Here is a 27261-nt window from a genome sequence, read left to right on the forward strand (position 1 = left end):
AACCAAACCCCTGTCAGGGGGTCTGGGGGCATCATTGTTTGATTGTTTACCCTGGCAAATGTAAAGCAGCACCCTATGAGAGTAAAATCATTTGTTGACAGAACAAACTGCAATGGAATATACACACCCCTCAACCATCCTCAGCTTGACTTAAACTGTTTGGTCGTTGAGCACGCACGCACGCACGCACACACGTGTCAACATTGTAAGTAGCTGCACTACAGACAACAGAAGCATTTTAAAATGCAGGAAGTTGGCTCCTGATTTATTTTATTTTTTACGCACCAAAGTTTCTGTTTAGTCTCTATTACAGCTAGAGATTGGCTGTTGTGGAAGGTGTTAATTTTTTTCCCGGCCCGGGTTCTACTACCACCAAGCTCAAGCAGACCTCAAATATTTGAAAACCAGTTCATCAACTCAGCCATGCTATGTCTAATGGATTGGTGATGGACTTAATTAATCAGCAACACGAGACCTGTCAGGACAGTACACAAGCTGAACATCTTAGAACATCTTACCCTGAGACGCACACAACCTCTTCTTGAGCCTCGCATCATCTTATCCTTTGACTGAAAAACAAGAGACAAATCAGACATTAATATGTGCAGGATTATTGCAGTCATAAAATTGGATTGTCAAGCTGTATTTAATTATGCTTAAGCCTACAGTAAGTAAGTATAAAATTATTTAGAGGCTATGAGGACGGACTGCAAGTCTGCACCTAGAGCGCTGCCGTGCTTTTCCAGAGCGCTGCCGTGTAGCTGCGGTGTCAGCGCACAGCCACAGTTATGGTTGCCGCTCTGAGAAATCGGTCTATAGATACATTTCTATTCTAAGCTTACTTTCTTTTCTTTTCTTGATTACTTTGTCAAATAATCAAGAGGTACATCTGTCATTATTGACTACATTCAGTGATTAGTTAACTGTTGCAGCCCTATTGGACTTCTGTCCATTTAGGCTAGTTTATTTAAATATAATGTACAAACACAGCATGTGTTTTATGTCTGTTTGACGTGTGTGTGTGTATGTATTCGACTGAACATTCACATCACAAGTACTCAAGGTTAAGGTTAAAAAGTATTACCACTACTAAATCATGATAACACAAAATAAATCAACCATTTGTTTAATATTGGACTGCACTGCACCATAACAGTTGAAATGATGAGCGAGCAATTGGAAAGTTTAGTTAGTCTAGAAGCCCTTAAATATAGTGGAAAACAGTCAGGCCCCTTTTCCACTATTGGAAAAGGAAAGGGTATTGAACTGGACTGTGTCCGTACTTTTTTCCTTGCCATGGCCTGAAATGGGAACCACATTGGGCGTGTCACTATTCTACAGAAGATGCAGATCTGATATAAACAATGGCAAAAGCCTGCAAAAAATCATCATTAAAAAAATAATAATAAAGGGGGAACTGTAACTGCCGTTCACCATTGAATTTCCCCCGTGAATTGGACACTTTGACCAGTCATATTCGTCACATTGCTACCCAGGCAGGCTCTCTAAACCATTCAGCCCCATTACAATGGTTCTGCTAAAAACTGGTGGAAACAGGCAGATTAGAGCGCTTACATGAAAGCATCAAGGTTCAATAATTTAACTGAACCAGTTCTTTAGGTGGAAAAGGGGTCTCAGTAATTTAAACAATTATTGTGTTTACAAGATTTCATATGACACACCATGCACAGTACACCTGTAACTTTCAGTGATGAAATATGTATGCAGCTTCAGGCAGCAGAGTCAAATGCTCTGTTTTGAACAACAAGCTGCAGTCTAATGATATCATCACAGCAGGTGACATTCATGCGCTTGAAAATTGATGCAAAGGGTGCTTCCCTGTGATGCAATGGTAAAAGAAAAGTTGAAACCTACCTGCTGGTTAATTTACAGTAACACACCGGCCATCATGCTAATGTTTTCTACAGCCTACTTGTGCTCATTATGTTCATGTTTAAAGGAATAGCTCACCCCCAAAATGACTATTTTTCTATTGATTACTCATGCCATGGAGACTTCAATAATATATTTTTTGTATTTGTTGCATTCCTAAGTATGCATTACTCCCCATCTGCGTCCCCATCCGGAATCAATGGGGGTAAATTTACTTGGGGTAAATTTACTACAATTTTTTCTTAGGAAAGCGACACAAATATTATTGAACTCAATAAGTCTCCATTACATGAGTAATCAATAGGAAAAAAGCCATTATGGGGGTGAACTACTCCTTTAAGTCAAAACAGTTAAGCTCTAAGTTCTACAAAAAGATCAGTGTCATGCCATCATAGATAAATTAATTGGTTTCTGTAAAGCTATTTTGGTAGTACCTTTACAAGAGGAACAGGGTCAAGGACACCTATTTCAATGATAGATCTAGGTAATTCCTCTATGAATTGAAGGACCCCAATGTAAACAAGCCATTGTGCTTTCTGGAGGTTTGAATCCTAATAGTAGACCTTGTATCTGAACTCAGTGAACTGTACCGTCCTGTACTTTTCCTATGCGAACTGCTAATAAAGTATCCAATCAATCAAATCAATTCACTGATTAGTGATAGCTGGAAAACCTCAAAGAAATGAACTGATATTGTGATGATGATACAACTCGTGTCAGAGGTGTTGTCAACACCTCATGAAGTCATGTCATGTCATGTCACATAACGATGGCCATGTTAGCAAAAGCTAGGCAAATACTTCAGTGCTTCAGTTCAGATACCCTGAAATGACTGCAGCATGCACAGAGAACGCTTCAGTAAGCAGTGCCTATTTCAGACACTGCCACGGGATGAAAAGAGATGTGTAAAAATCTAACTGACAGTGTTGTTTTCTATGCGTTCAGACTGTCTGCTACCTTTGCTAGCAACAACACTCTGACATTCTTCAACATCGAGGAAGTTGGGAAATACTCTCTCTTGATTCGCCAGTTGTCATTCAAGCACGACTACGATTGGTCAAAGAGCCTATCTGTCAGCAATAACGCCCGCCTCTTTGTGCCAAACTCTTGACAAACACCAGGCCTGGCCCCTGTCTACCGTGGTGTAAAGTAACTAAGTACATTTACTCAAGTACTGCACTTAAGTACAGTTTTGAGGTATTTAAACTTGACTTGAGTATTTCCTATTTTCAGTACTTTTACTTCTAATCCACTAAATCTCAGATCCAAATATTGTACTTTTAATCCACTACATTTATTTGAAAACTTTAGATACTAGTTACTTTGTAGATTGATTATTATTACAAAACATACACTAACCACTTCAACCCTGTGTACATTCGGCCATTTGAAAACAGTCAATCTACGAGTAAATCTTGTAGATCTGCTATTTTCAAAAGATTTTTAAACATTTTAAAATGGGACATTCTTCTGCCTAATCATGAGTACTTTTACTTTTTGTACATTTTGATACCAATACTTTTGTACTTTTACTCAAGTACATTTTGAATTCCGAACTTCAACTCCTAACAGAGTAGTTCTTTCTATATTGCATGCAGTACTGTACTACTTTTACTTCAGTACAAAAAAATAGAGTACTTTTTCCACCACTGCCGTCTACCCCACTGAGTCTGACTCTAGGATTCTAGGTCGACGAGCCACTGGCAGCTTCCACACTGGCTTTCCTTCAAGTGTAAACGACGAGTGTTGTTGTACCCACCGTGTAGTATGACAGCAGGCCAGCGTTGTAGTCCAACACGAACCAGCGGTACTGCCAGCCTTTCATGACGTTAGTCCACTTGCTCAGCGGACCCTCCATGATGGACGCCATCTTTTTACACTAGTAGGATACGGTTGGGGAGGAGTCGGATATGGACCGCCGTCACGTGGTGGTTGTTGCTGATCAAGCGGATAACAACACAACTTGGTGGACATAACCACAGTGGACACTAGTCTAGGAGGATAACATGGGAAAACATACGTTTACATTGCCAAAGCAAAGCAAGTGTCAAAATATAGTAAACCATAATAACTGTTTATTGCGACCGTCAGGGAGCAGTTTACTATGAAAACCTCCACCGGCCGTCCGTCCGTCCGTCCGTCACACGTCACACGTCACACCTTTGCCCTGCTCATATCTCCGCATCAGTATGACATCACACCACATGTGTACACAAACCTTTGTGTACGTTGCTGTGGCAACAGTCTGTTGTTGCTGGTCTGTTAGTGTACGTTAGCAACCACCTTAGCAACCATGGTTTTACCCTAGCAACCAACTGTTTACCCTAGCAACCAACTGTTTACCATAGCAACCATGTTTTTTTACCCTAGCAACCAACTGTTTACCATAGCAACCAGATACGCAGAGCAGGGATCTCCATATATGGGCATAAACAGGTGACATCACACTGATGTCAGATACTCAGAGCAGGGATTTCTCCATAATATATGGGCATAAAAGGGATTCTGTTAGGGATCTCCATATATGGGCATAAAAGGGATTCTGTTAGGGATCTCCATATATGGGCATACAAGGGATTCTGTTAGGGATCTCCATATATGGGCATAAAAGGGATTCTGTTAGGGATCTCCATATATGGGCATAAAAGGGATTCTGTTAGGGATCTCCATATATGGGCATAAAAGGGATTCTGTTAGGGATCTCCATATATGGGCATAAAAGGGATTCTGTTAGGGATCTCCATATATGGGCATAAAAGGGATTCTGTTAGCTGTTAGTGATCTCCATATATGGGCATAAAAGGGATGCTGTTAGGGATCTCCATATATGGGCATAAAAGGGATTCTGTTAGGGATCTCCATATATGGGCATGAAAGGGATTCTGTTAGGGATCTCCATATATGGGCATAAAAGGGATTGTATCCCAGATGATGCCCTGTTAGGAGATCCACACTAACAGAATCCATATATGGTCCTACCGACAGCTGCTATAAGCCAAGCCTGGTGATAAGGTCTGAGTCGAAGAAATGCTTCTTTCCTGGCAAGAATTGCCCCTTTATACTGTAGGGCTCGTTTGTGTATTGTATGACATCACGCCACATCATCGGCTGAGGACTGTGTGATGTCATCATATCTCCATATATGGAGACATAAGTTGCTCATGGCCAAATATGGGCTGGTGAGGTCAGACTTAGTGTGATGCGTAGGTTATCTCCATATATGGAGATTCAACTTCAATGAGTAACCATGGCAAACTGTCAACTGCCCGTATGTCTTGATAATTGGTAAAACAAACTTTTGGCCTATTTGTGGAGATAAGCGACCAACGGTTGCTTATCTCCCGATTAGGGAGTCTTACTGGTAATGGGCGTAGGCTACAGTTGAGGCCGGGGGTACACCATTGTGTAAACAGAGATATGTCACATTTTGTCGTTATACACGTGTTATAGCCTATATACACAGGGTATAAGCTTTTTGAAACAAATAGCAGACATCTTTTTTCGCTCAATAAGATTTGAATAGTAGGATATTTAAAAAAAAGCCTCAGATCTAAAATGTGTTTAAAGGTAGTAGTCTAGATCTGTTTACAGTATGTGTAGTATAGGTCTAGAATCTAGATGTCACTCAATGGTTTGTAGTCCTTACTCCTTAGGGTGGTTGTATTCCATTCAAGCCTTCTTTTATTGCAACAGTTCACAAATCTATAACACATTGTAAATTAATTATGGCATTGATTAAATACCTCAGTTTGTAAAACCATCAATATAAATGCAATCCAGAGTAGGCTACTAGTAGTATTACAAAGAGTTTTCTGGAAACAGCTTCAGTAGTGATAGTGTAGTTCTTTGACTTCTTTCAGAATTAACATTCATTGTATCTATCACGATTTCATGGTGTGGTTCCCATGGTCTGTAGTATAAAACAGAAGAGTTGTTAAAAGCCACATACTAATATATATTTTTTAAATAGTTCAAATAGCCGATCTACAAGCTCACAACGTGTTGATGTATCGTCTATTTCCACATCCAGAGGGATGTTTCCTACAAGCAGTTGGTTGGCATTGGTGACCTGCATGTGATGATGACTCTTTCTGTTCCTGGGCCTGTCTGCTTCTTTTAGTTTGGTGTACTTTTTGACAGAGATGCCGCAGTTGGGGTCTTTGTACAGGGCTGGTCAGCCATTTCCACAGCAATGTGTATCCAGAACGATTCGGACCTGAAGGCAGGCTGGACTGCAGCAAGCTGAGTGAAGCCTGTGACTGCAATGTTGGCTGTCGTCTGTCCTATAACTATGTACATCTTAGTACTACAACTAGCCCCATATAGAACCTCACCCGTCGCTGCATACGGTTGTGCTCCGAGACGAGGTCCTATAAGGGTTTCCCCGTGGCGGGGGCGAACGCCTCCAACGGTGCGGTAGAAAACACTCTTCCCGAAATTGTATCCACAAAGCAACGGTAGTTCCGAGCTCCCAGACTGTGAAAACCTAGCCAGGGTCAATAAAACATGAACCAGGGCACGAAACAACCCCTTAAAATCGCTAGTTTTGTCAGCCGGTAATGTTTACAAGCCTGGAAGTTGCAGCCGGAATGGTAGCATTAGCGGCCCCTCTGGTCGAATGTCTGTTCGAATGCAGCGACGGTTGGGGCTACGTTCGACCAGAGGGGCCGCTGATGCTACCATTCCGGCTGCAACTTCCAGACCCTGGCTAGGTTTTCACAGTCTGGGAGCTCGGAACTACCGTTGCTTTGTGGATACAATTTCGGGAAGAGTGTTTTCTACCGCACCGTTGGAGGCGTTCGCCCCCGCCACGGGGAAACCCTTATAGGACCTCGTCTCGGAGCACAACCGTATGCAGCGACGGGTGAGGTTCTATATGGGGCTATACTACAACCTGCTGCTGTGAGCTCCTGAAGTACAGTGAACTCACAGCCTCCAGAGAGCTTCTCGCTGTCCGCAACAGTGTTGTTCTTAGTATTGTTCCTGGTTTATTACTTTTTTAGGTGAAAAGGTTCCTGAATCACCTCACCGATGTTCTTAATCCACTTATGTTTTGCTTCAACACCGGAAGCCTTAAGTACAATCTTGTTGTGAGATGTAGGGGTCCTTCCTACCCACAGGGCAAACTTACCGGGGTCTCCTGAAATGTGCTCTGTCACCCCTAACACCTCTGAGGTCAGTACTTTATTCTTGTACTGGTACTTGGTTCTGCCCTCAGAGTCTTTGATCTCCTTGCTAAAGACAAGTGAGTTCTCAAACAGAAATAGGTGGCGGTTGCAACCCTTCCAGATGAGAGACTTGCGGTTCCACACCAGGAAACTCTCCTGAAGGATCAGGTCCCCCTGGATATTCAGGTTCTCATCAAAGCCCTTCAACATAGCGATGTTCATGGCATCATTCGCTTTCTTAGGAACATTTAGCATCACCTCCAGACCATCCTTAATCTCTCCTCCTCCCTCTCCCTCCTCCCCACTGCAAGATACGTATAACAACTCCTTCAGCAGTAGCTGGTACTTGGTGAGTCTCTGTACAGGCTTGATGAGGTAGGAGTCAATAGAATTAGCCAGGCACAGACCATGTTTCTGCCGAATGTCATCAAAGTAGTTTCCAGCATGTTCCAGTATTAGTTGAGTGGAGTCAGGTTTGTTCTTACAGTAGTTTACATACATGTGGAACTTATCATCCCATGTGACAAAACAGCGTCCCACATCCTCTGGTAACTCACAATTGACCAACTCATTCTGGAAAGTATCACTGTGGAAGTCGCAGATCTCCTGGATGTTACCGAAGATGATGTGTTCCTTGTTGAGGATGCCAGCAGGTATCTCCTCCACTGCACTGCCCATCATCTCCTTCAGGTATATATCCAGGCATTCATGCAGGTCTCTGACATAGGCTTTCTCTGTCTGTACCAGCTCAGTCATGATGAGCTCCATCTTCCGAGCTGACTTCCTCTTCTCCTCGTTGACCTTGTGGTCATGGTCACGCAGCTTGACTTTCTGTTGGTCTGTTAAAGGCTCCCGGCCGGGATAATGGTGTTCTCTGACCAGTTGGTTTTTTGACCTACGTTTTTGGCGCAGCAACATCGCCTTCTGAAGGACATGTCCAAGTTGATGGAACTCCTCCATGTCCAACTTGAACAATTCCTCCACATGTCTAAACCCCTGTGCGGATAGTGGCTCCTGGTAGAGGCTGTGTTGGATAAAGTCTGCAGACATCAGCGGGACACGTGGCTTCGCCATCATTACCATCATAATCATCAACTAGAAAGGTGCAATTCTGGAAAATTGCAAGTTTGGTTGCCTATTTATAGGCTATACAGTATGTGATGTCACACACCGTGATGGCTATACGTGATGTGAAGATTGCACCACTCCTTCATTGAACTCAATGGACTTTTGGGGTTACTCTATAAAGTTACTCTATAAAGTGATACTCTATAAAGTTGGGAGAGAACTATAGTGTGTTGCCTATAGGCAACCAACTAGAAAGATACAATTCTGGGAAATTGCAAGTGGTTGCCTATTTATAGGCTATACGTGATGTCACGTGATGTCACGCTATACGTGGTGTCACGCTATACGTGATGTCATGTGATGTCATGCTATACGTGATGTCAAGCTTGCGTCACTCCAAAGTACACAAACAGACAGACGGGTACAACGTGTCCCCTGACAAAGGGTTCAGCAGGTAGGCTATCTAATAAACGGGTGTGGCATGCACTACCAACTTGCATCTTTCTAGTTGTATTTCTACCACTTTTTGTGGTCACATGTTCAGATACTGGATTCTGATTGGCTTAAAACAGTGGTAAATCAGTCAACAACCTTGAGTTGGCTCATGGACCCCGCCCACTGTTGTGTTGCAGTTGCCCAGAACAGGGGTGTTTGGCACAACTCTGAAACAGTGGTAAATCAGCCAACAACTAGCCTCGGAAACCCAAGCTTCTGGCCAACAACCCACTCCCTCTCATGGTAAATGGCTTACTTAAAGGTAGGGGCGGCATAGCTCAGGGGTAGAGAAACCGTTATTAGAGCACGAAGGGTTCCCGAAAGGTTCCCAGTTCGAATCCGGGCTCCCCCTCAGTTAATGTCGAAGAGTCCTTGAGCAAGACTCTGAACCCCTAATTGCTCCCGGTGAATAGGTTGGTGCCTTGCATGGTTTCCTCCGCTACCGGTGTATGAAAATGTGCGTGAATGTAAAGCGCCTTGGATAAAAGCGCTATATAAATGCACCATTTACCATTTACTTAATCAACATAATAACTACAAGCAAACACCTAGCTTTACAGTATATGCTAGCATAGTTTACAGTATATAGGTTACATCAAGGTAAGCAGGCAACTTAGTTTGCTAACCACTTTAGCCTTACTTTAATCCTCCCACAAGAGGAATAGTGAAAACTAGATGTGAAGGCGGCTACATGACCGAATGTCTAGTTTTCACTATTCCATTGACTTGAATGGGAAAAGTCAGTCTTTGTACCTTTTATGCCCATACATGGAGATCCCTGATGTCATCATTATATGCCCGTATATGTGCATGCTGATATGGCCATATATGGAGAGCTCTGTATTTGTCAGCCCTTGTCCCTTTTATGCCCATATATGGAGTTGTCTTTATTTGTCAGTCCATGCCCCTTTTATGCCCATGGAGATCCCTGATGTCTTCAGTATAAGCCCAAATATGGACACACTACCTTTTGTGCTGATATATGGAGCTGAATTATTTGTTTGTGCCTGATGCCATGACGACACATTGAGGTTAGACCACACACTCCATATTTGGGCGTAGCTGCATTGGAAACTCCTTATATGGTATGGTGGCTCATGGTGACATGAGTGTGATGTCAGAGGTCCGTCCGCTGGCCGGTCTTCCCTTAAGCCAATTTTTGCACATTTACTATAAAAACCTCCAGATCCTGTACGTGCATGCGTCAGTGCGTTACTCCTCATCCCAGCTCAGACAAAGCAGCTGACATCACAATGATGTTGCAAATGAATTCCGTTCTTGTCCCTTTAATGCCCATATATAGAGATCCCTGACGCCATCAATATCATCCTAGCTCAGCAGAATGAAATAGCTGACCTGTCCTGACATCACAACGATGTTGCAAATGAATTCCGTCCTTGTCCCTTTTTTTATGCCCATATATGGAGATCCCTGATGATGTCATCAATATTAAAGGAGTAGTTCACCCCCAAAAATATTTTTTTTCTTTTGATTACTCACGCCATGGAGTTCAAATAATATTTCTTTGTATTTGTCGTATTCCTAAGACAAAAAATGGATTATAGTAAATTTACTGCCATTGATTCCGGATGGGGACCCAAATGCATTTGGTTCCTCATCCGGAATCAATGGGGGTAGCCTACATTTATTGTAATCAAATCATTGTCTTAGGAATGCAACAAAAAACTAAATATATTATTGAACTCAAGTCCCCATGGCGTGACTAATCAATAGATTTTGGGGATGAACTACTCCTTTAAACCTATATCTGGGAATGCCCATATGGACATATTGTGTTAGTCTCATGTGGCATAAAATAAAAGTCTGGGTTTCCGAGGCTACATGTGGCATGACATCAAACATCTATGATGTCAGACGTCAGTCATCTCCATTTGCGAAATTATGGCCACATTTTGGCTAACTCAAACAACCAACCAGGTCTGTGCATTTTTTTTACCAACCAGGTCTGAATTGTTTTGGTCAAAGACAACTTGATCCCATGCGAAAGCGCCAGCGCTCGCTCGCCCAGCAGTCTGCTGTCACACAGGCGGATGCGTGCACGCGCCCTTGTGCTTCTCGCCCTTAGGGTGTCTTACTGGTAATATAGGATAAAAGTTGAAACACAAACAAACTTTAAAGTATTACCCGTATTGCTTCCAAGATCATTGGACTTCCCACACCCACACTTTCTGATATGAACATACACGGCCACACACTTTACGCCATCATGTTTTATTTTGACATTTTATTGATGTCTTTTTTGCCTGTAATGCCTTAACAACAATATAGGGTTGCCATCAGAATTAATGTGGTTAACCATGCCTTAGGTTTTAGCAGTTAGTAACATTTTGTTCTAAATGTTATATTTGTTTGTTTTGTCTGTAGATTTGCCAGACATATTTATCAAATGTAATGGCTCACTGATTACATTAACACCAGTGAGATGCTGAAGATGACCTCTAGACTTGTCTTTAACTCAGGAGTTTTGTATTTGTTTACAATTGCAAGTGTCAAAACTAACAGTTGACTAAAATTATTCCCATCCGCATTCAAGTAAGGTATTAGGTTTAATAGTAGTAGGCTAGTAGAATACTGTAGTTACCCAGTCGCAGATGTGTAAATATGCACAGACTGGATTTATTATTTACACTGTAGTGCTGTTAAAACGAATATCTGTTAACAGTCAGTCCCTCACACAATCTAACAAAACTCTTGGCAAGCAGGCAAAGAATGAATATTTTGTTAACATCTTTATTTATTATTTACATTAAGTTTAACACTGATAGGGAGAACTTCACAGTAATATATCATATGTGAGCTTTAAATAAAAAAACACACAAAATAGATATTTTTACAATAAAAAAGTTAATATGTTAACATCTCTGCCATTTTCATCCCTGTTTAGATTCACATATTCTGTGGGGTGTGTGTGTGTGTGTGTGTGTGTGTGTGTGCGTGCGTGTGTGCGTACGTACGTGTGTGTGTGTGTGTGTGTGTGTGTGTGCGCGCGGGCACGCACATGTGTTCTCATTGCACTGCAGAAGTGGCCTTTGGTATAATGTGTACAAATATGTTCTCCAGCACTGTTCTGACCAAATAGGTGAGACAGACTCAGCAAGACTCTGAATCAAAGAGAAAGAAAAATATATACACATTTTAAATACAGGAAGCATAAATAAAGGGAAGACTCAGGACTGACCATTAAGAATGAGCAGATTACAGACAGAAACTGATTTTAAGTTTGTGGTGAGCTCGCTCAAATATTATAAGAGCATGGTTTGGCTTCAGATAACTAATCTATGTCGAAAACAAAACATTGGCACCAAATCTAATACCTGAAAACATACAGCATGACGTACTTAATTGAATGTCTTGCAGCATTTATGCACCACTTCTTAAAACAAGCAAATCTATCTATCCAATAAGTCCAAATTTGGCTAGATTCAACATATACCTTCACCAACTGACCAGTTTTCTAAGATGAACATTTTATGGAGATGGGAGTTGAAGTCTTTTTTGGGGAAACCCGTTTCAAAAGATACACTTTAAAGTAAGAACCAAAAGTTATTATGCAGGCAAAGAGGCCAAATTAGTACTAGGAAATCATGAAGCATATGACAGACAACAAAAGTTAGTTGCAGATCTTTTTAATTGATCAGATTATGCGACTACAGAGCAGCTTGGGGTTAGTGCACCAGAGACTCATATTTGTGTTATTTTTTGGAGAGGCAACACTAAATGGTGCCACTGTACAAACAGAATCTTGGCCACAAATAAATTATCAAATAAAAGGAGACAAATTGCACTTTTTTCAAGTTTGAGACCAAATAAAGACCTCCCAATCATAGAAATGCATGACGTAGTTATCACATTATCAATCTCATGGCAAGCATTAGTCATCTGAAAGATTCCAACACATAAGGTAATGCTGTAATATTACATTGCCATAACTCTATAAATAATTGTCTTAATAGTGCACTGTACATAAATGATTTTCTTTCACAAAAAAGGCACCATGAATCGTCACCATGTATCTAGTAGAGGAAGGGGGGCAAACAAAAAAGAAAAAAAAAGATAATGGCATATTTTGTTATTTGAACCTCACAGTGAAAAGGAATGCCAGTTTGTTTCATAACATCCTGTTTGGCAGAAGTAGGACATTTCACTAACCAGAGGCACACATGCTGAATGAAGTGAATCTTATGGCCAATATAGTAGTAATATTGGGATGCAATGTGTTAATGGACAAATGTGTCCGACATCTTTTGTTTTATTCTCAGTGTACATCAAAATTTGAGCCAGAAAAGAACACAACAAAAACGCAAACCTTATTGTGGACATATTGACATTGAAGCTTTGCACTGTGTGTGTAGGCACGATGCAACATTATGTTTGTAAAATCCATTCTATTTTTCACATGACCCAAGATGCTCAGAAAACAGCAGATGCTTCAGTACTCCATGTACAGATTAATAGCAAAATGTTAACCACAGGAAAATTAATGCAACAGGACAAAATGGCACCTTCTTTCTTATGTGAGGAGAATTCCAGACTCTTGCAGTAGAACATTCTGGCTGGTTCAAAACTTAAAAGCAGAATAATACATTCATAAAGCAGATAACCAGATGGGTTTGGGATGGGCCTCAGCCTCGCAATACATCTCTTCAGTCAAAACATTGCACTGAACAAATGTGTGACTACACATAAAACTCTTGTTTCCTGGATATGAAATAAATCAAATATTTACATAACTTTTTTTTCTTTTTTTCAAAATAGGACTGTGCTTTTAATTAAAAAATAATAATTTAAAATTCAAGTTCATACATAGACATTCTAAAAAGCATTTTTTTCTTTTAACCAAATATTGTACAAATCACTCATGTGCTGAAGACATACTGCAGTTTTCTTGAGAGACTGGTTATTGTACTATGCGTAGGCTGATGTGTTTTTGCAAGAGCGTTTCTGCATTGAATAAGCTGAGGCACTTAAGCCTGATTTATACTTCGTCATAGGATGGAGTATAAATTAAGCATAGGGCCACGACATGGCTCAAGGGAATCCAGCAATGTCCATACTTGGAAGGACACTTGTAGAAATACGGTCCCAATTCACCTCCTCATGCGCTACCATGTGTTCGCTCTCCTCACTCCTACTTTCCAATAAACAAGATGGAAACTATTGTGCAAGGAAACCAGGACATAAATATTGAAATGCTTTGGGGATTAACCATTTCTTCCCCATTGTTGTGGCACGGTTACAGTGAGAACTGTTAGTCAAGTCAAACCAGAACAAAGATAAATGTTGTGAATATTACACTATTTACCACACTCTTCAACTAGTAGGGGTGGGAAGAAAAAGAAAAATAGATTTTTGATTGTGATTTTTCTTCTTACGCAATACATTTGATGAGCATGCATTTGGTATTGTTGAAAGGCAAGATTTTTATCTCTCATTTGAACCTACATAAAAAGAACAGTGCTCAAAGGATTTCTTCAATTTCGTGTTTTTTCCATTGCCTCTGATCTTGTAGATCTTGTAGAATTTCAGACAGATTTTTTTATATGAACAGAAAAGTTCAGAGCCCAAGATCAGGTATTAACCAGGCACCGTTCGGTCAAAGGGTACCAATATAGGCAGTTTTTGGGAACTCCTTGATTAAGATTTAACCATTATTTTCCTACAGAAACAATGGCAGTAAATGTCAATTGCAATCTATCAGATTGAGTTACTTCAACAGCCACCAATTATATTATGTGTTGAATCCTGTACCTGCTGAATCCCACCCCTGTAGTGTACTAGGTTTGAAAAATATGCATTCAGTCATTTTTTCCCCAATCACTCATCGAAATACTGTAGTGTAAAACAAGATACTTTCACTGGATGATCCCCATAATTGCATGCAGCATTTCAAATGATCTGTCAGGGAAACTGGCACCTAGAATGTTCAATGAAGCTGGAAAGAAGAACCACCATTAATCTTGCTCAGTGTATGACAGACTAACTGACACCGACAGTATGAGCTTATCCTTTAACTACTCTCTGGGCTGACTACACACAGCTGATGCACTCCACATTCAGGCAACAAAAACGGCCTTTTCATTGCAGACCAGTTGGAGACTGTGTGTGTTTGTGTGTGTGTGCGTGTGTGTGTATGTGTGTGTGTGTGTGCGTGTGTGTATGTGTATGTGCGCGCGTGCATGTGTGGCAGAACATTTCATGGCATGATTTGAACCACATTTAGTTTGGTATAAACAACACTTTATATGTACAGGTCAGAGCAACAGTATTGTCCACACTGGCATTTTAGGAAACGGTCCTCTGTAAACAATAAAACGTTTAGCAATTTGTAGTGATTTCTCTGAGGTACGTTTGAGATTCCTCTCATTTTGTCCCCCAAAAAGCTGTCTTTGCAACCAGGATCATAAAAAAGGGAATACGAGTGGTCCATCAGGTAGTGTTGAGGGGATTAGAGTTGGTCTGGTCTCAGTGGCTACCTCTGTACCACATCACTGATCTCCTTGATACAACTGTGCAGGTTGTCCAAAGCAGGGCTGGGCCCCAGACTGCTCGACCCCCCGCCTCCAGACGAGGAGGCCCTCAGTTCTTGCAGGTTGAGCTCCAGTTTCCCCACAGCCTCCCGGAAGGCAAACTTGTTCCTCATCTGAGGGATGCAGTCCACATAGCCTGAGCAGTAGTCTAGCAGCTGGTGACCGGCGTCCAGTACCTGGCTGCTGGAGGTGCATTCCGAGCTGGCATGGAGGGCACTGCTCAGGCACTCGGCGCACTCCAGCAGGGCCTCGCGGCTCACCCGCTCCAGAGGCACCCTCTCCGCTTGCTGCCTGGTCCGCCGCAGGGCCACCTTGGAACCAGTGGAGGGTGTTGGGTGTGAAGCTGTCGCAACGGGGGTCGCACCATTAGCCAGTTTGGTAGGAGTAGTGTTGTTGTTTGTGGTGGAAGAGGACGAAGGTGCGGGAGGCACTTGCGGTGGCGGCACGGACGGTCTACCTGACCCTCCTCCTGATGTTCGCCCTGACCTATGACCCTTCAATGTGTCTCCGTTTACCTCCACAGGTGCACCTCCTAACTGTTCCTCCCCGTCGCCACTGTAGGAGTGCTGGAGGCTGCGCAGGGTGGGAGGGGGAGGGGGAGCACATTTAGGTTTGACCAACCGCGGCCGGTCTCGGTCCGCTTGGTGCTCCGAGAGCAGTTTGAAGCGGTTGCCCTGAGAGTCTACCCCCACCAGGTGCACGTCGGCTGGGCTATGCTTCAGCGTCGGTGAAATCAGGACCGGGACCTTGTGATTGTGCGGCGGGGCACCTGCAGCAACCGGCACCCCCGAACCCGTTTTAGAGGGCGAGGACCACCCCTGATGCCTGTCCTGCCCCGCCCCACTCTCCTCTCGTCCCTCCCTGACCCGAGACAGGCCGTCTGATTCCCCCGACTCGCCTCCCACCCCCGGCGCCCTCACCCCCCCTGCCGTGCCTCGGGGTAGCAGCTTGGCTTTGGGCCTCTCCCTGATTTGTGCCGTCCCCTCGTCCATCCTCCTAAGCAGGGCCTCAGAGGGCCGTGCTGCTCCGTTCTCCGGCTGGGAGGTGGTGGAGGAAGTCCTCTCCAGAGGGGGCTTCGTACCGCGGTTCCTGGGCAAAGTCAGAGCCATGCGCTCCAAGTCAGGCAGCCCGGCTGACATGGAGGAGGTAGAATTAGACCTGGGGAAAGGCTTGGGGCCTCCGACCATGCTACTGCCATCGTCCGAACATGTCGACTTCCCCGTCCGTAGTCCAAGGGTCTTTTTGATGAGTCTAGGGGTGAAGAAGCCAGCCAGGCCACCCCAACTGCTGCTGCTTCCCACCTGGGAACCAGGGCCCCCGACAGCAGGCTTTTGTCCGAAAGTGGCCCCACAGCAGCGAGACTGGGCCTGGGCAGGCTCCCCAAGGGAGTGGGAGGGAGAGGGCGAGAAGCCCCCGAGGGCTTCTGTCGGAGAGAGGGGAGGAGCGCTAAAGGCAGCCGTGGGCTCATATTTTTTATGAGGCTGGGTCTCCATCTCCCGGAAGGAGCTGCTCCTCTTGGGGGGCGTGGGGAGATTCTGTTGTAGCTGGGAAGACGGCGAAGAGGAGGAAGAAGAGGACGAGGAGGATTTCTTCTTCATGAAGGAGCTGAAGAAGCCTGTTTTTCGGTCCCGGGTAAACGTGCCTGTGTCCTGAACGTCCTCCAGAAGATTGCTGGGAGATTTATCTCGTGGCTGCTGTTTTCGCGGCAGGGCTGGTGAGCTGCCCGTTCGACCGTCTCCTCCCAGCAGAGTGGACGCCAGACCTAGAACAAGATGGTAAGAGTTGGTTGAAGGTTGCGTCGTCACAAAATGGGGTATTACATACACAGTACTATATGCTAAGAATAAACAAAGAAATAAAATAAATGTAATTAACGTGCAGAAAATGATGGCATATCTGTAACGTGTTTTGTGTAATCAAAGTAAATTTCAGTTTGCTAGATTCAGACAGAGGTAGCTTAAACCTCTGGCCTGAAGCAGATCGTTCTCTCTACAAGGGTGGCTAGGGCAGTGGACTTGAACTAATATTTATGTAGACATGAAATGAAAGACAATACCAAGATAGATAAAATACAGCAATATATCCATCTTCACTTGTTATGCTTCTTAATATCCAGCTAGAAATATGCTGCACATGCTACTGTATATGCCCGGGGGATCTTTCAGGCTTTCAATCATTTGTTTTATATATGCATTAACATCATTCACCCTGTCAGGCAAAAGTCTAAGTAACGGAAATAGCAAGAGATATTTCCATTCTCCCACTAAAATACATTATTTCCCTCCTTGGGGACTTGTGAGGAGAGGAGGAAAAACATTTCAGGGAAGGATATGGAAATCTTTTGAGACTGTGCCAGATGAACAAACTGAAGCCCATATGATGGACTTTCATCTTACTCTTATGTTAAGATGGGATGATAAATACACCCCAGGGAGCAGATTCATAACAGATAGATACCACTACCAGGATGAGTAAACATGCCAAACAAAAAGAATCCATTCACTCTCACAACATAGGATATTTCACAAAATAAAATTGTTTATTACGAAGCTAAGCTAGTATTAATCAGCTCAGGAACAGTGTGATTTAATAATTTCCACTGACAGCATTTTATTGGAGGCTAGACGTCTATGTTTTGGGTTTTGTTTTAGCTTACTCCACCGACCAAACTGGGTGGCAATGAAAGGAACTTAAATGATGAAGGCTCTGCTTTAACATTTCCCTGCCTCAGTTTTTCCAACGTAATCTTTTCTGATTTACATCAGTGTCTATGGAAAACGAACACTGGCTCCTGACTCCTTTAATGGTGCTTAGGACTTTAGGAAACTTTCTGTATTACAGTTGTTGCCTCAACGAACCAAAAAGTAAGCGCGCGCGGGGGTGGGGTGTTAAAGGGGGTTTAAGTGTTTTAGTTTAGTTAGTAAAACAAAAAAGAAAATGTAAATAAAGAAATAAAGACTAAACGTTAAAACTCTATATTCCTAAGGAGTGTTTGTTCAGTAACAGTAATCAGACAGTAATCTCCCCATCTCTACCATTCTTAGGCTTACCATTCAAGCTTTTATTTCCATTCAAGAGGGAGACATTTCATGTGTTTATCCTGTATTAATTCTCTCACCTGATTGGATAACAGTGCTTTCCTGAACTGATTTTCTTTTACCTGATTGGATAACGGTGCTTTCCTGAACTGATTTTCTTTTACTGTTTACTAAAGAGCTGGAGAGACCCCGAAAAACAGAATCTCTTTTCCATCCTTTTCATATCATGTAAACGAGAAAGAAAATAAGAAAAAGCTTTATTCATATAAAATAAATAACTAAACCACAGCGCAAACTACAGAAAGTATTAACATAGGTAAAAAGAATTAAACTGTAGATAAGAAAAAGCTCTTCATTCATCACCTTTATTCACGTCACAGACAATCACAGATTTCATTTCATTGGAATAGTTTTCACAGTTTTATTGGAAAATCTCACACTGGAATCTAACCCTGCTTTAATAGTATTTAGCTATGGTTGGACACTGCAAATTGCATTTACTGTTATGCATTGCAAGGCCTGATTCATAGATATGGAAATAGCCGATCTACAAGCTTGCAGACGGGCCATTTCCAACATGATGGGCGACCATTGTGTAAATCACGTATAACTGTGCTGTACAGCTGCGTCAGTGAGGCGTCATCCTGAACTGGCTCATTGTGGATGTACAGTTGTAGTGGATGCCAGTGAGCAGCTGGGACAGGTTGTCAGTCCGCCAGGTCAATGACTGCCATTCTCTTGAGACGGTGAGCCTTGCGCCGCCGCAGTGGACTGCCCGCTGAATGCGCGTGGTCCCATGTACCTGCAGGAGGATGACTGCTTGTACCGTGGCTGGTTGTACCTGAGTGACTGTGTGTCCCGTGGTCCGTCCGGCCGTCCAGACCGCCCTCGATGTTCTCCTTGTTTTCTGTGTGCTTGCGGAGTGTGCGGCACTTAGAGGGCAGCAGGGGCGTGTCATGGCCGAAGGATTGCAACGGGCTGCCGTGCCCTGTAGAGGCAGTCTTGCACAGCTCCTCAGCTACCTCTGCAATGGTTGACAGGGTGATTGATGAGAGTTCAAAACCCAACCCAACTTAACTAGTTAACACAGGGTTCCCACACATCTTTACCAATTATTTTCCAAAACTTTTCCAAAACCTTTCCAGAATATTTAACCAGATTTCCAGGACTATATAACAATAATTCAGCTCAATAACGAGCCGCTTACTCCTATGCGCAATGCCCAAAGACAGGTAGTGTATGGCAGTGGTTCTCAACCTTTTCAGGCCGTGACCCCCGAAATAATCATATTTGAACTGGGGACCCAGCACCCTGAAGAGCACGAAGAGTAGAGGAATTTTGTATAACACGGTTTTATTGTGAAAATAGCATTGTGAAAATTTGACAATTTGGCCAATGTTTAATTTGTCATTTCAGATGTATTAACAAAATCAATAACCAAAGACAATCCATAGCAATTTTTTCCAGGACCTTCCAGGACCCTTGATCAATTCCAAAACTTTTCCAGTACTGGAAAAATATTTTTAAATTTCAAAATATTTCCAGGAATTTCATGACCGTGGGAACCCTGTAACATAATTTTAGATAGCAACGGATGCTTATTTTATTTTCATTGTAATGACTTTATCTTTTATGTTTCATAGCTATGCCAATAAACTAATCGACGCTAAATCATGAATCTTTAGATTGTATACCATCAGAGCTCCTGAGTGTCATATTATCGTACCTTCAGAGATACTGGAGTCATGGAACATGGTCTCGAAGGCTTGATGTGTCTCAGCAAATGAAGGCCGGTCCAATGGGCTCCACTGCCAGCCTGGCACACACATACATACAGTATGAGAAATTACAGTCACTCACACACACAGCACACTGGGTCCCTGTACTTCACATATAAGTATTATAGGTGTAAACACTCATTTTATTTTATATATATATGTTTATTTTTTTGTGTACAAAAAAGGAGGTGATGTAGCATCCAATATTTTATAATGAATGGAAACTCAATGCACTCAGTCTATGGTAATTCCTTTGCAACCATTTAGCCAGGTAGGCATGGCGACTACTTACATGCCCTCATGAGTTCGTAGACCTTGGGGGGACATCCCTCTGGCTGCTCCATGCGGTAGCCTTTCTCCAGCAGGTCATAGACTTGAGACAGGTCGATGCCCGGGTACGGTGACATCCCATAGGTAGCAATCTCCCATAGTAGCACCCCAAACGCTGCAAGGAAGAGCAGTAAGAACATTCAAAACTGTTAAGGATAACATCAATTATCAGTGAGTATGTGTGTGTCGTGTACGTGGGTTTCATTTCTCACCCCAGACATCAGATTTAATGGAGAAGGTGTTGTATGCCAGGCTCTCAGGTGCCGTCCATTTGATGGGGAACTTGGCGCCTGCGTGGGCCGTGTAGGTGTCTCCAGTCATAAGCCTGCTCAGGCCAAAGTCTGCTACCTTCACCACGTGGTTCTCCCCAACCAAACAGTTCCTCGCTGCCAGGTCCCTGAGAGAGGAACAGAGAGAGGACATTTGAGATTTCAAAACATAGACATAGAAAGGTAGACGCCTCCTTCCAGCTCTGGGTGTTGGTCAAAGAGGACTGGCAAGCTATCGGAATTGTGAAGGACGGATGCTCAGTAAGCCAATCAGATGCGGCCAATCAGATGCGGGACTCACTTTTTCCGCACTGCAGGGGGCAGAGTGCCTTCCACAGTTCCACAGTTACGCACTTCCGCCAGTCCTGTTTTACGCGCCAATGAACTGCAGCGGCGGATTGGCATCTAGCTTTTTATATCTGTGTTTCAAAACGCACTCGTTCACATACAATTAAAGGGATATTTCACTTTAAAAAAAAACTTTGGTAACTTTATCGTCTAATGAGGCTTTTATGAACGCCTTGAACAGTTTCAATTTGCTTCATTCAATATTCAGATATTTGATGTAAATGTTATCACTCAGTCCTCCTCCTCCAGGAGGAGGGCCCCATACACATCCATTGTAATGTCAAACTCCATTTTAACCATGATAGATTCATTAAAAACACCCATTATTTTTTCTGGTGACTCCTACTGTCCTCCTAATACATGAGCAGGCCGTGTTTTTTTATAACGTTTTTCATTTATTTTGAATATTTTTTTATTGTATTAAATCACAAAGAATTATTAAAAATAAATGCAAAAAGTTATCAAAAAAAAAACACAGCTTGTTCATGTATTAGGAGGGTAGTATGAGTCACCAGAAAAAATAATGGGTGTTTTTAATGAATCTAGAAGTTAAAATGGGTGTATATGGGGAGGGGACCTGGAGGAGGAGGGCCTGGTAACATTACATCAAATATCTAAATATTGAATCAAGGAAATTAAACACTGTTCAGGGTGTTCATAAAAGCTTAATTAGATGATAAAATGACCAAAAGTTTTTTTGAAAGTGAAATATCCCTTTAAGTCACTCACTTCCTCTGCCTGAAGTGAAAATCAAATTCCAGGGACAATAACACCCATGAACACTGGCCCATACCTGTGAATGAAGTTCTTCTTCTCCAAGTACTCCATGGCGGAGGAGATCTGCGTGGCCATGTAGAGCAGCACCACAGCATTCACTTCTTCCCGGTCACACTCTCTTAAGTAGTCCAGCAGGTTCCCATGGGGCATATACTCTGTCACTATATAAAACGGAGGCTCTAAGGTACACACACCTGGGGATGGGGAAGTGGTTAAAAACAGAAGTCAGAACACAAAAGCCAACTGCTGATTAGAATGAAGGGGTTATGCTAATGCTTCTAGAACAAGCTGTGTTATCTAAAACAAACGGAAGAAGCCTTGGGTGGCATAATGCCTCATAATGGTACAATAAAACCCCAAGGCTCCCAAGTGATTTGCTTCAGAGTACTGACCTAGTAGTTGAACCAGGTTTGGGTGTTTCACCTCCTTCATAACCGCTGCCTCCTTCAAGAACTCTTCTACCTCCATGGTGTCTTCCTATCAAGGGAAAATTGAATAAATGATAACCATTAGTTCAAATGAATTTACAGTAGATTAACATAGACACGCAGTTGCAGAATTCAGCCAGTAGGTGGTGATGTGTAACCACCATTGACGCTTTCCCCAGTCAGTCACAGCTGACAGGGCTGCAACCATGCAGAAATCGTACTTCCAATTGGTAATAAATGGGACAGAAGAGCGATTGCTCTCACAAGCGACCATTTAAAATCCACATCCAAGCTACGGGAGGCTCCTGCTAACCTTGAGTGTTTTCACAGCCACGGTGAGGTTGTATTTTTTCCACACGCCCACATACACCTCGCCATACTGGCCCCCGCCCAGCTTGTGCTTCATGGTGATGTCGGTGCGCTCCATCTCCCACTTGTCATGGATGGGCGACACGCCGTAGACCGTGGGCTTGTTGCACTTGGGCGCCGGGTAGTGCAGCGTGGTCACCAGGCCGTCAGCCACGGTGGAGTGGTGGTGAACCAGCTCGGCCAGGGTGGCAAACCGGCTCTCAGCCGTCACATACACCTGGAAGGGGACAGGAGAGAAGAAAGGATGAAGGATGCAATCAGTCAGAGCCATGCCATGTCAATCACCTATAACCATAATCCTAATCCATAAAAGCAAGACTGAACTGTAAAACATATTAATAGATTCTAATAAAATTATCAAAAGAGAAACAAACAAACTGATTAAAACACTGTAACAGGATAGAACATTTAGGCTGTGTTGATAGGAAAATTTAAATAAACTAAATTTAATCCACTGATTTGAACATTTTCACCAATAATTCCCCAGCAACATCCAGGACAGCAGTCCAAAACGCCAGCTCCTCCAGCGCCTACCTTTCCATCGGAGGATGTGTTGATCCGGTAGTGGTACACACGGCCTTCGTAGCGCAGTGAGATGGACAGTTGCCCTGGGCTGCTCTCACTCTCCCGCACCAGGAAGCTGCCGTTGATGAGGGATGAGAGCAGGTACTCTGCAGCGCTGCGGGACACAGGCCCGTGGTACCAGCTGTGCTTCTCCAGGCTGTTGACGGGCGTGATGTAGTTGGAGGGAACCCAGCCCTGACCGTTCTTAGAGCGCACCTCGCTCCACTCGCCATTCTGGTTGTAGCCCAGCACGCGCAGCTTCTCACCTGGAGCCGCGAGAGGTGAAACAGATGGACGCTTGTTAGGTGATGCTCGTTTACTTATGTGATATGAAGGTCAAATACTCCAACAATAAGCGTGCTTGAACCGTGGCGTGCACCCATCAGGCGGACACAATCGTGTCATTAAAGGTCCAGTACTTGTCTGTCCGTTTAATGAATAGCTTCTTTCCAAGTGTTTGGTCTACTCTGCAGTATTGGGAACCTAAGGTTCACCGAGCCATGAGCCTATTTCCTGTGTCTGTAGCGTGAGGTGGCTTGATGTACAATTACAGATCGCCCAGCCATGATGTACAAGTACACCCCCTGGACATGACGCTAGTATGATTATTGTCGCAGGCACATTTATAAGCAATTACTCAAAACAAAACTTTCGTCCAGCAACTGATGCCATTTTCTTCAACCTCCTGGGTTGCCCAGAAACACAGACAAGTGATACAAATCAAGCAGGTGTAGATGATAGTATCACCACTCACCAGCTTATAGCCATGGTTACAACGCATCCATAACAGATAACACATCAGATGCACATGAGGACATGAGAGAGAAAATGTGCCTCCCACTGAAACTCCATCAAAAGCAGTGGAACAATGACAGGGTAGGGCATGCAGCATATCTGTCATAGAGGGCTTGGCCAACTAGGCATGTAGAGACTCGGCCTGTTGGTTGCATGTTGACGTCAAGTGTTGGAGAGGCAAGAGGGAGCGGCAGGCTGGAAGGACGGTGTGGTAACGTGCTGAAGGGGAGATAAATATGATTTAAAAGTCTCTACAAGTGACAGCTGCAATTGCTAAATATTTAACCACTGCTTTACCCTTTCACCTACTAAAATTACTATTAGTTTTACTTGCTTTAAATAGAAATTCTATTTACTATTATCATTACGCCGATTTTGACCAATTGCTATCGCTTTGCTAGTCCACATCCTGCCATAGCATGGGAGGAATGAGATACTGTATGGCAGTGGTACCCAAACTTTGTGCGATACGACACATTGTGAGCTTGTAGATCGGCTCATTTCACTACCTCTAATTTAAGGAATTTCTTCAATTTTTCATTTATTTATTCATGAAAAATCATTGCATTTATTTATTCATAAAAATATTTGGGGAATGTTTTTTGAAAATGTTTTGAAGTTATAATTATAAAAAAAATGTAGGAAACCCAGTGTTTGGGAACCAGTGCAGTATGGGATGAAGAGATAGAAGGGAGGGATGGAGAGATACTGTAGAAGGGAGGGATGGATAGATATAAGGGAAGGATGGAGGGCACTGGCAGGCAGCAGTGACAGCAAGTGGAGCTGGCAGACGGCAGATGGACAGGCTCGCCCAGGGATGGTCTAACAGGTCATACTATCACACTCCTCCTCAGCTCTGCCTTTTCTTTCTTCCTGTCCGCTTTCATCTCCTCCACTCAACTCCTCTCACACTAAATTCTCAGAAGCATTTCTACTTAAAAACCTGGCCCCACCACCACGCAAAGACTAATTGGTCTTGACATTAAAAACACAGCTTCCTTTCTACTTCCTGAGGCCCCAACGAAAGCCTGTGTTTTTCTTTATCGTGAGGCCATTGCCAAGCAGCAGCATCATAATCCCTGTTAAGATTATGCCCGTTGGGCATGTGAAGAGGAATACCTATATGGGTTGCGTAATGCACCGTTAAGTGTTAAGGAATGTGAGCGAGCAAACAGTGCAGAACTCATTTCACTAGCAGAGATCTGCTTAGTGACAGAACCACCACCGCCCAGAGGACATAACTGTCCAGTTAACCAGCGATACCAGGTCCTGTTATGGCTGCATTATCCAGTATTTTCTTTTTCCATTAATTAAATAATTGACAAGCATCTTTTTTTTTAAATGTATTTTGAAAAATCAATGCAAAGAAAACCTAATTGTTTAGTTTTTTTTTTTTTATAATCAACTATTAGTTGTAGTAGTATTTTATACTTTTAAGTACAACGGTGTCACACGGTAATGGGGAAATAGCCAATCTACATCTACAAGCTCACAATTCCTCACATTGCATTAAGAGCTTGGATCTGCTATTTTTGCTCTTTTTAAAATGTTTGGAACTTTCAATAATAACTGTAAATTAATTGTTTTTTTGTTTTGTTTTTGTTTTCAAATCCATTTAATGTTGCAACAGACCCTAGTTCAAGATACAGTCATAACGATCAGACAGAGGATGAAGCTGAGACCAGCCCTCCTACCCACTAGTCTCCTCTGTGTCTGTCTGCAAGTCTGTGGAAGTGGAAACAGTGACTGAGTGCCCGCACGCCTCACAGTGGGAGCCATGTGTGCAGTAACACAGGGTTCTGGCCTGGCCTGGTCTGGTTGGACTGGGCGTGGAGAGGAGACAGTGATTAGCCCCAGACACAAGCCTGCTAAGTCCCTTCAGTGTGATCGACCCTCAGGCCGGCTGCCTTCATCCACCTGTTATTATTCCAGACGATTACATATTAACACAGCCGTTAAGACAAGGCATGCCATCATTGCCCTGGGAAAGATGAAAAGCAAGAGAGTGTGTATATACGGTATGGCATCCCTTTGTAATCTGTAGATCGGTGGATCAGCAGGATCTCAGGTTAGAAATTCACAAAATGTGAAAAATATTCTTATGTGGTTTTGCGACAGACACACATTTACATTGGAGGACATACATACAGTACATACATACGGGAATGTAATGTATGTGAGAGAGACATGCAAGGCCACATGAATGCATACAGGCCAAAATCTCAAATTCATGTCATGAGTCAGGGTCTAAACATCACTTCCATCCCAGGCAGCTGTTGTGTTAAGTATTAAAATGACGGACAATTAACACACTCTGCTATGTCCAACAACATATTGGCCATGGAGCCCAGCCCGGCTGTCTGTGGATAATATTATTACGATATTTTAAGCTCATTACTCAGGGGTCGGCTTGGTTGACGGGCTAACTGCTGCCGGGGCAAGAGAGACAGCAGAGGCTTAGACTGGAGAGAGAGACACACACGGAGAGGATTAACAGATAAATTAACTAGATATGGTAACCTGATGGTTATCTTCCTAAAGGTCCTTACACACTGGGAGCGTTTATTTCGTGAGATTAATTAGCATTAATTCAATACGCAGTTTGACTCTTGAGTACATCCAAACAGAATGCAAATATTACACGGTGATAAACCGGCGTAATTTGTTTCCCGAAACGAGATTTTTCACCGCAAATAAAAGCATCGACTATATGAATAGTTTAATGCAAAATACTCTCGATACCTTTTCAGATTGTTTATTCATCATGGTGTGTAAAGACCTTAAGGGTTGTGATAACCTCCCTTCCCCCAGTGGGGGAGGAGGGGGGAGAGAGAGAGAGAGAGAGAGAGAGAGAGAGAGAGAGAGAGAGAGAGAGAGACCCTGAGGAGTGAAAGCTACTGCTGCTGTTGTCAGAGGGTGAACTTACCACGCATGGGCAACCTCTACTGACACCCAGCATTCCTCTGGCATACCTCAGCTTCTACTCATTCCGTCATATTAATTCTCTAGGAGTGAATGGCATGCCAATCATTTGCCTGGCATAGAAACCATTGCTGATGACTCTGGTGTTTGAGTGTTGCCATGTTAAAGGGCCATTCTCTTTGCTGTAACTGTGAATGCCAGTGACATTGCTCAGCTCAGGTGAGCTTCCTACAGGAATAAATGAGTGAAACCACCAGTACACAATCTCCTTACGTGTGTCTTTCAGGTCTAGTTTCATCACAACTATTCATCCATACAGTGTCATTTTGTAGCTAGCTCACTGCAAGTACTGACATGCTAGCTGCTAGAAGACTCTTGCTGATTTGACGTCAATGCTCTGAATCTATTGTTTCTCTTTCTCTTTCATCTCGAGATGTCAGGGAAAGGTTCAAGAAAGAGTTCCATTACCCA

At 43.1% G+C, this 27261-nt stretch overlaps 2 protein-coding genes across 3 annotated transcripts in view; both read right to left on the bottom strand.

The window, feature by feature from the left end:
- Positions 1-3763, bottom strand: part of osbpl9 (oxysterol binding protein-like 9) — a gene marked incomplete at its 5' end in the record, with an annotated part of 50413 nt that extends 46650 nt beyond the window's left edge. For both annotated transcript variants that reach the window (XM_080735093.1, XM_080735092.1), the window contains 2 exons: positions 519-569; positions 3653-3763. In XM_080735093.1, the coding sequence (XP_080591219.1) occupies positions 519-569; positions 3653-3763 (162 nt within the window). The remainder of the gene's footprint in view (positions 1-518; positions 570-3652) is intronic.
- A 9774-nt stretch (positions 3764-13537) lies between these two features.
- The window catches only part of abl2 (c-abl oncogene 2, non-receptor tyrosine kinase), a 45669-nt gene continuing 31945 nt past the window's right edge, over positions 13538-27261 (bottom strand). Inside the window, exons 3-11 of the mRNA XM_080735053.1 lie at positions 23044-23339; positions 22454-22726; positions 22105-22189; positions 21729-21906; positions 20531-20715; positions 20281-20433; positions 19937-20026; positions 19052-19234; positions 13538-16934 (exon numbers count right to left, since the gene is read on the bottom strand). Coding sequence (XP_080591179.1) covers positions 15115-16934; positions 19052-19234; positions 19937-20026; positions 20281-20433; positions 20531-20715; positions 21729-21906; positions 22105-22189; positions 22454-22726; positions 23044-23339 — 3263 coding nt within the window. The 3' untranslated portion in view covers positions 13538-15114. The remainder of the gene's footprint in view (positions 16935-19051; positions 19235-19936; positions 20027-20280; positions 20434-20530; positions 20716-21728; positions 21907-22104; positions 22190-22453; positions 22727-23043; positions 23340-27261) is intronic.

The sequence above is a fragment of the Nannobrachium achirus genome (genome assembly GCF_963921795.1).
Source record: "Nannobrachium achirus genome assembly, chromosome: 1".
Classification (NCBI taxonomy): domain Eukaryota; kingdom Metazoa; phylum Chordata; class Actinopteri; order Myctophiformes; family Myctophidae; genus Nannobrachium; species Nannobrachium achirus.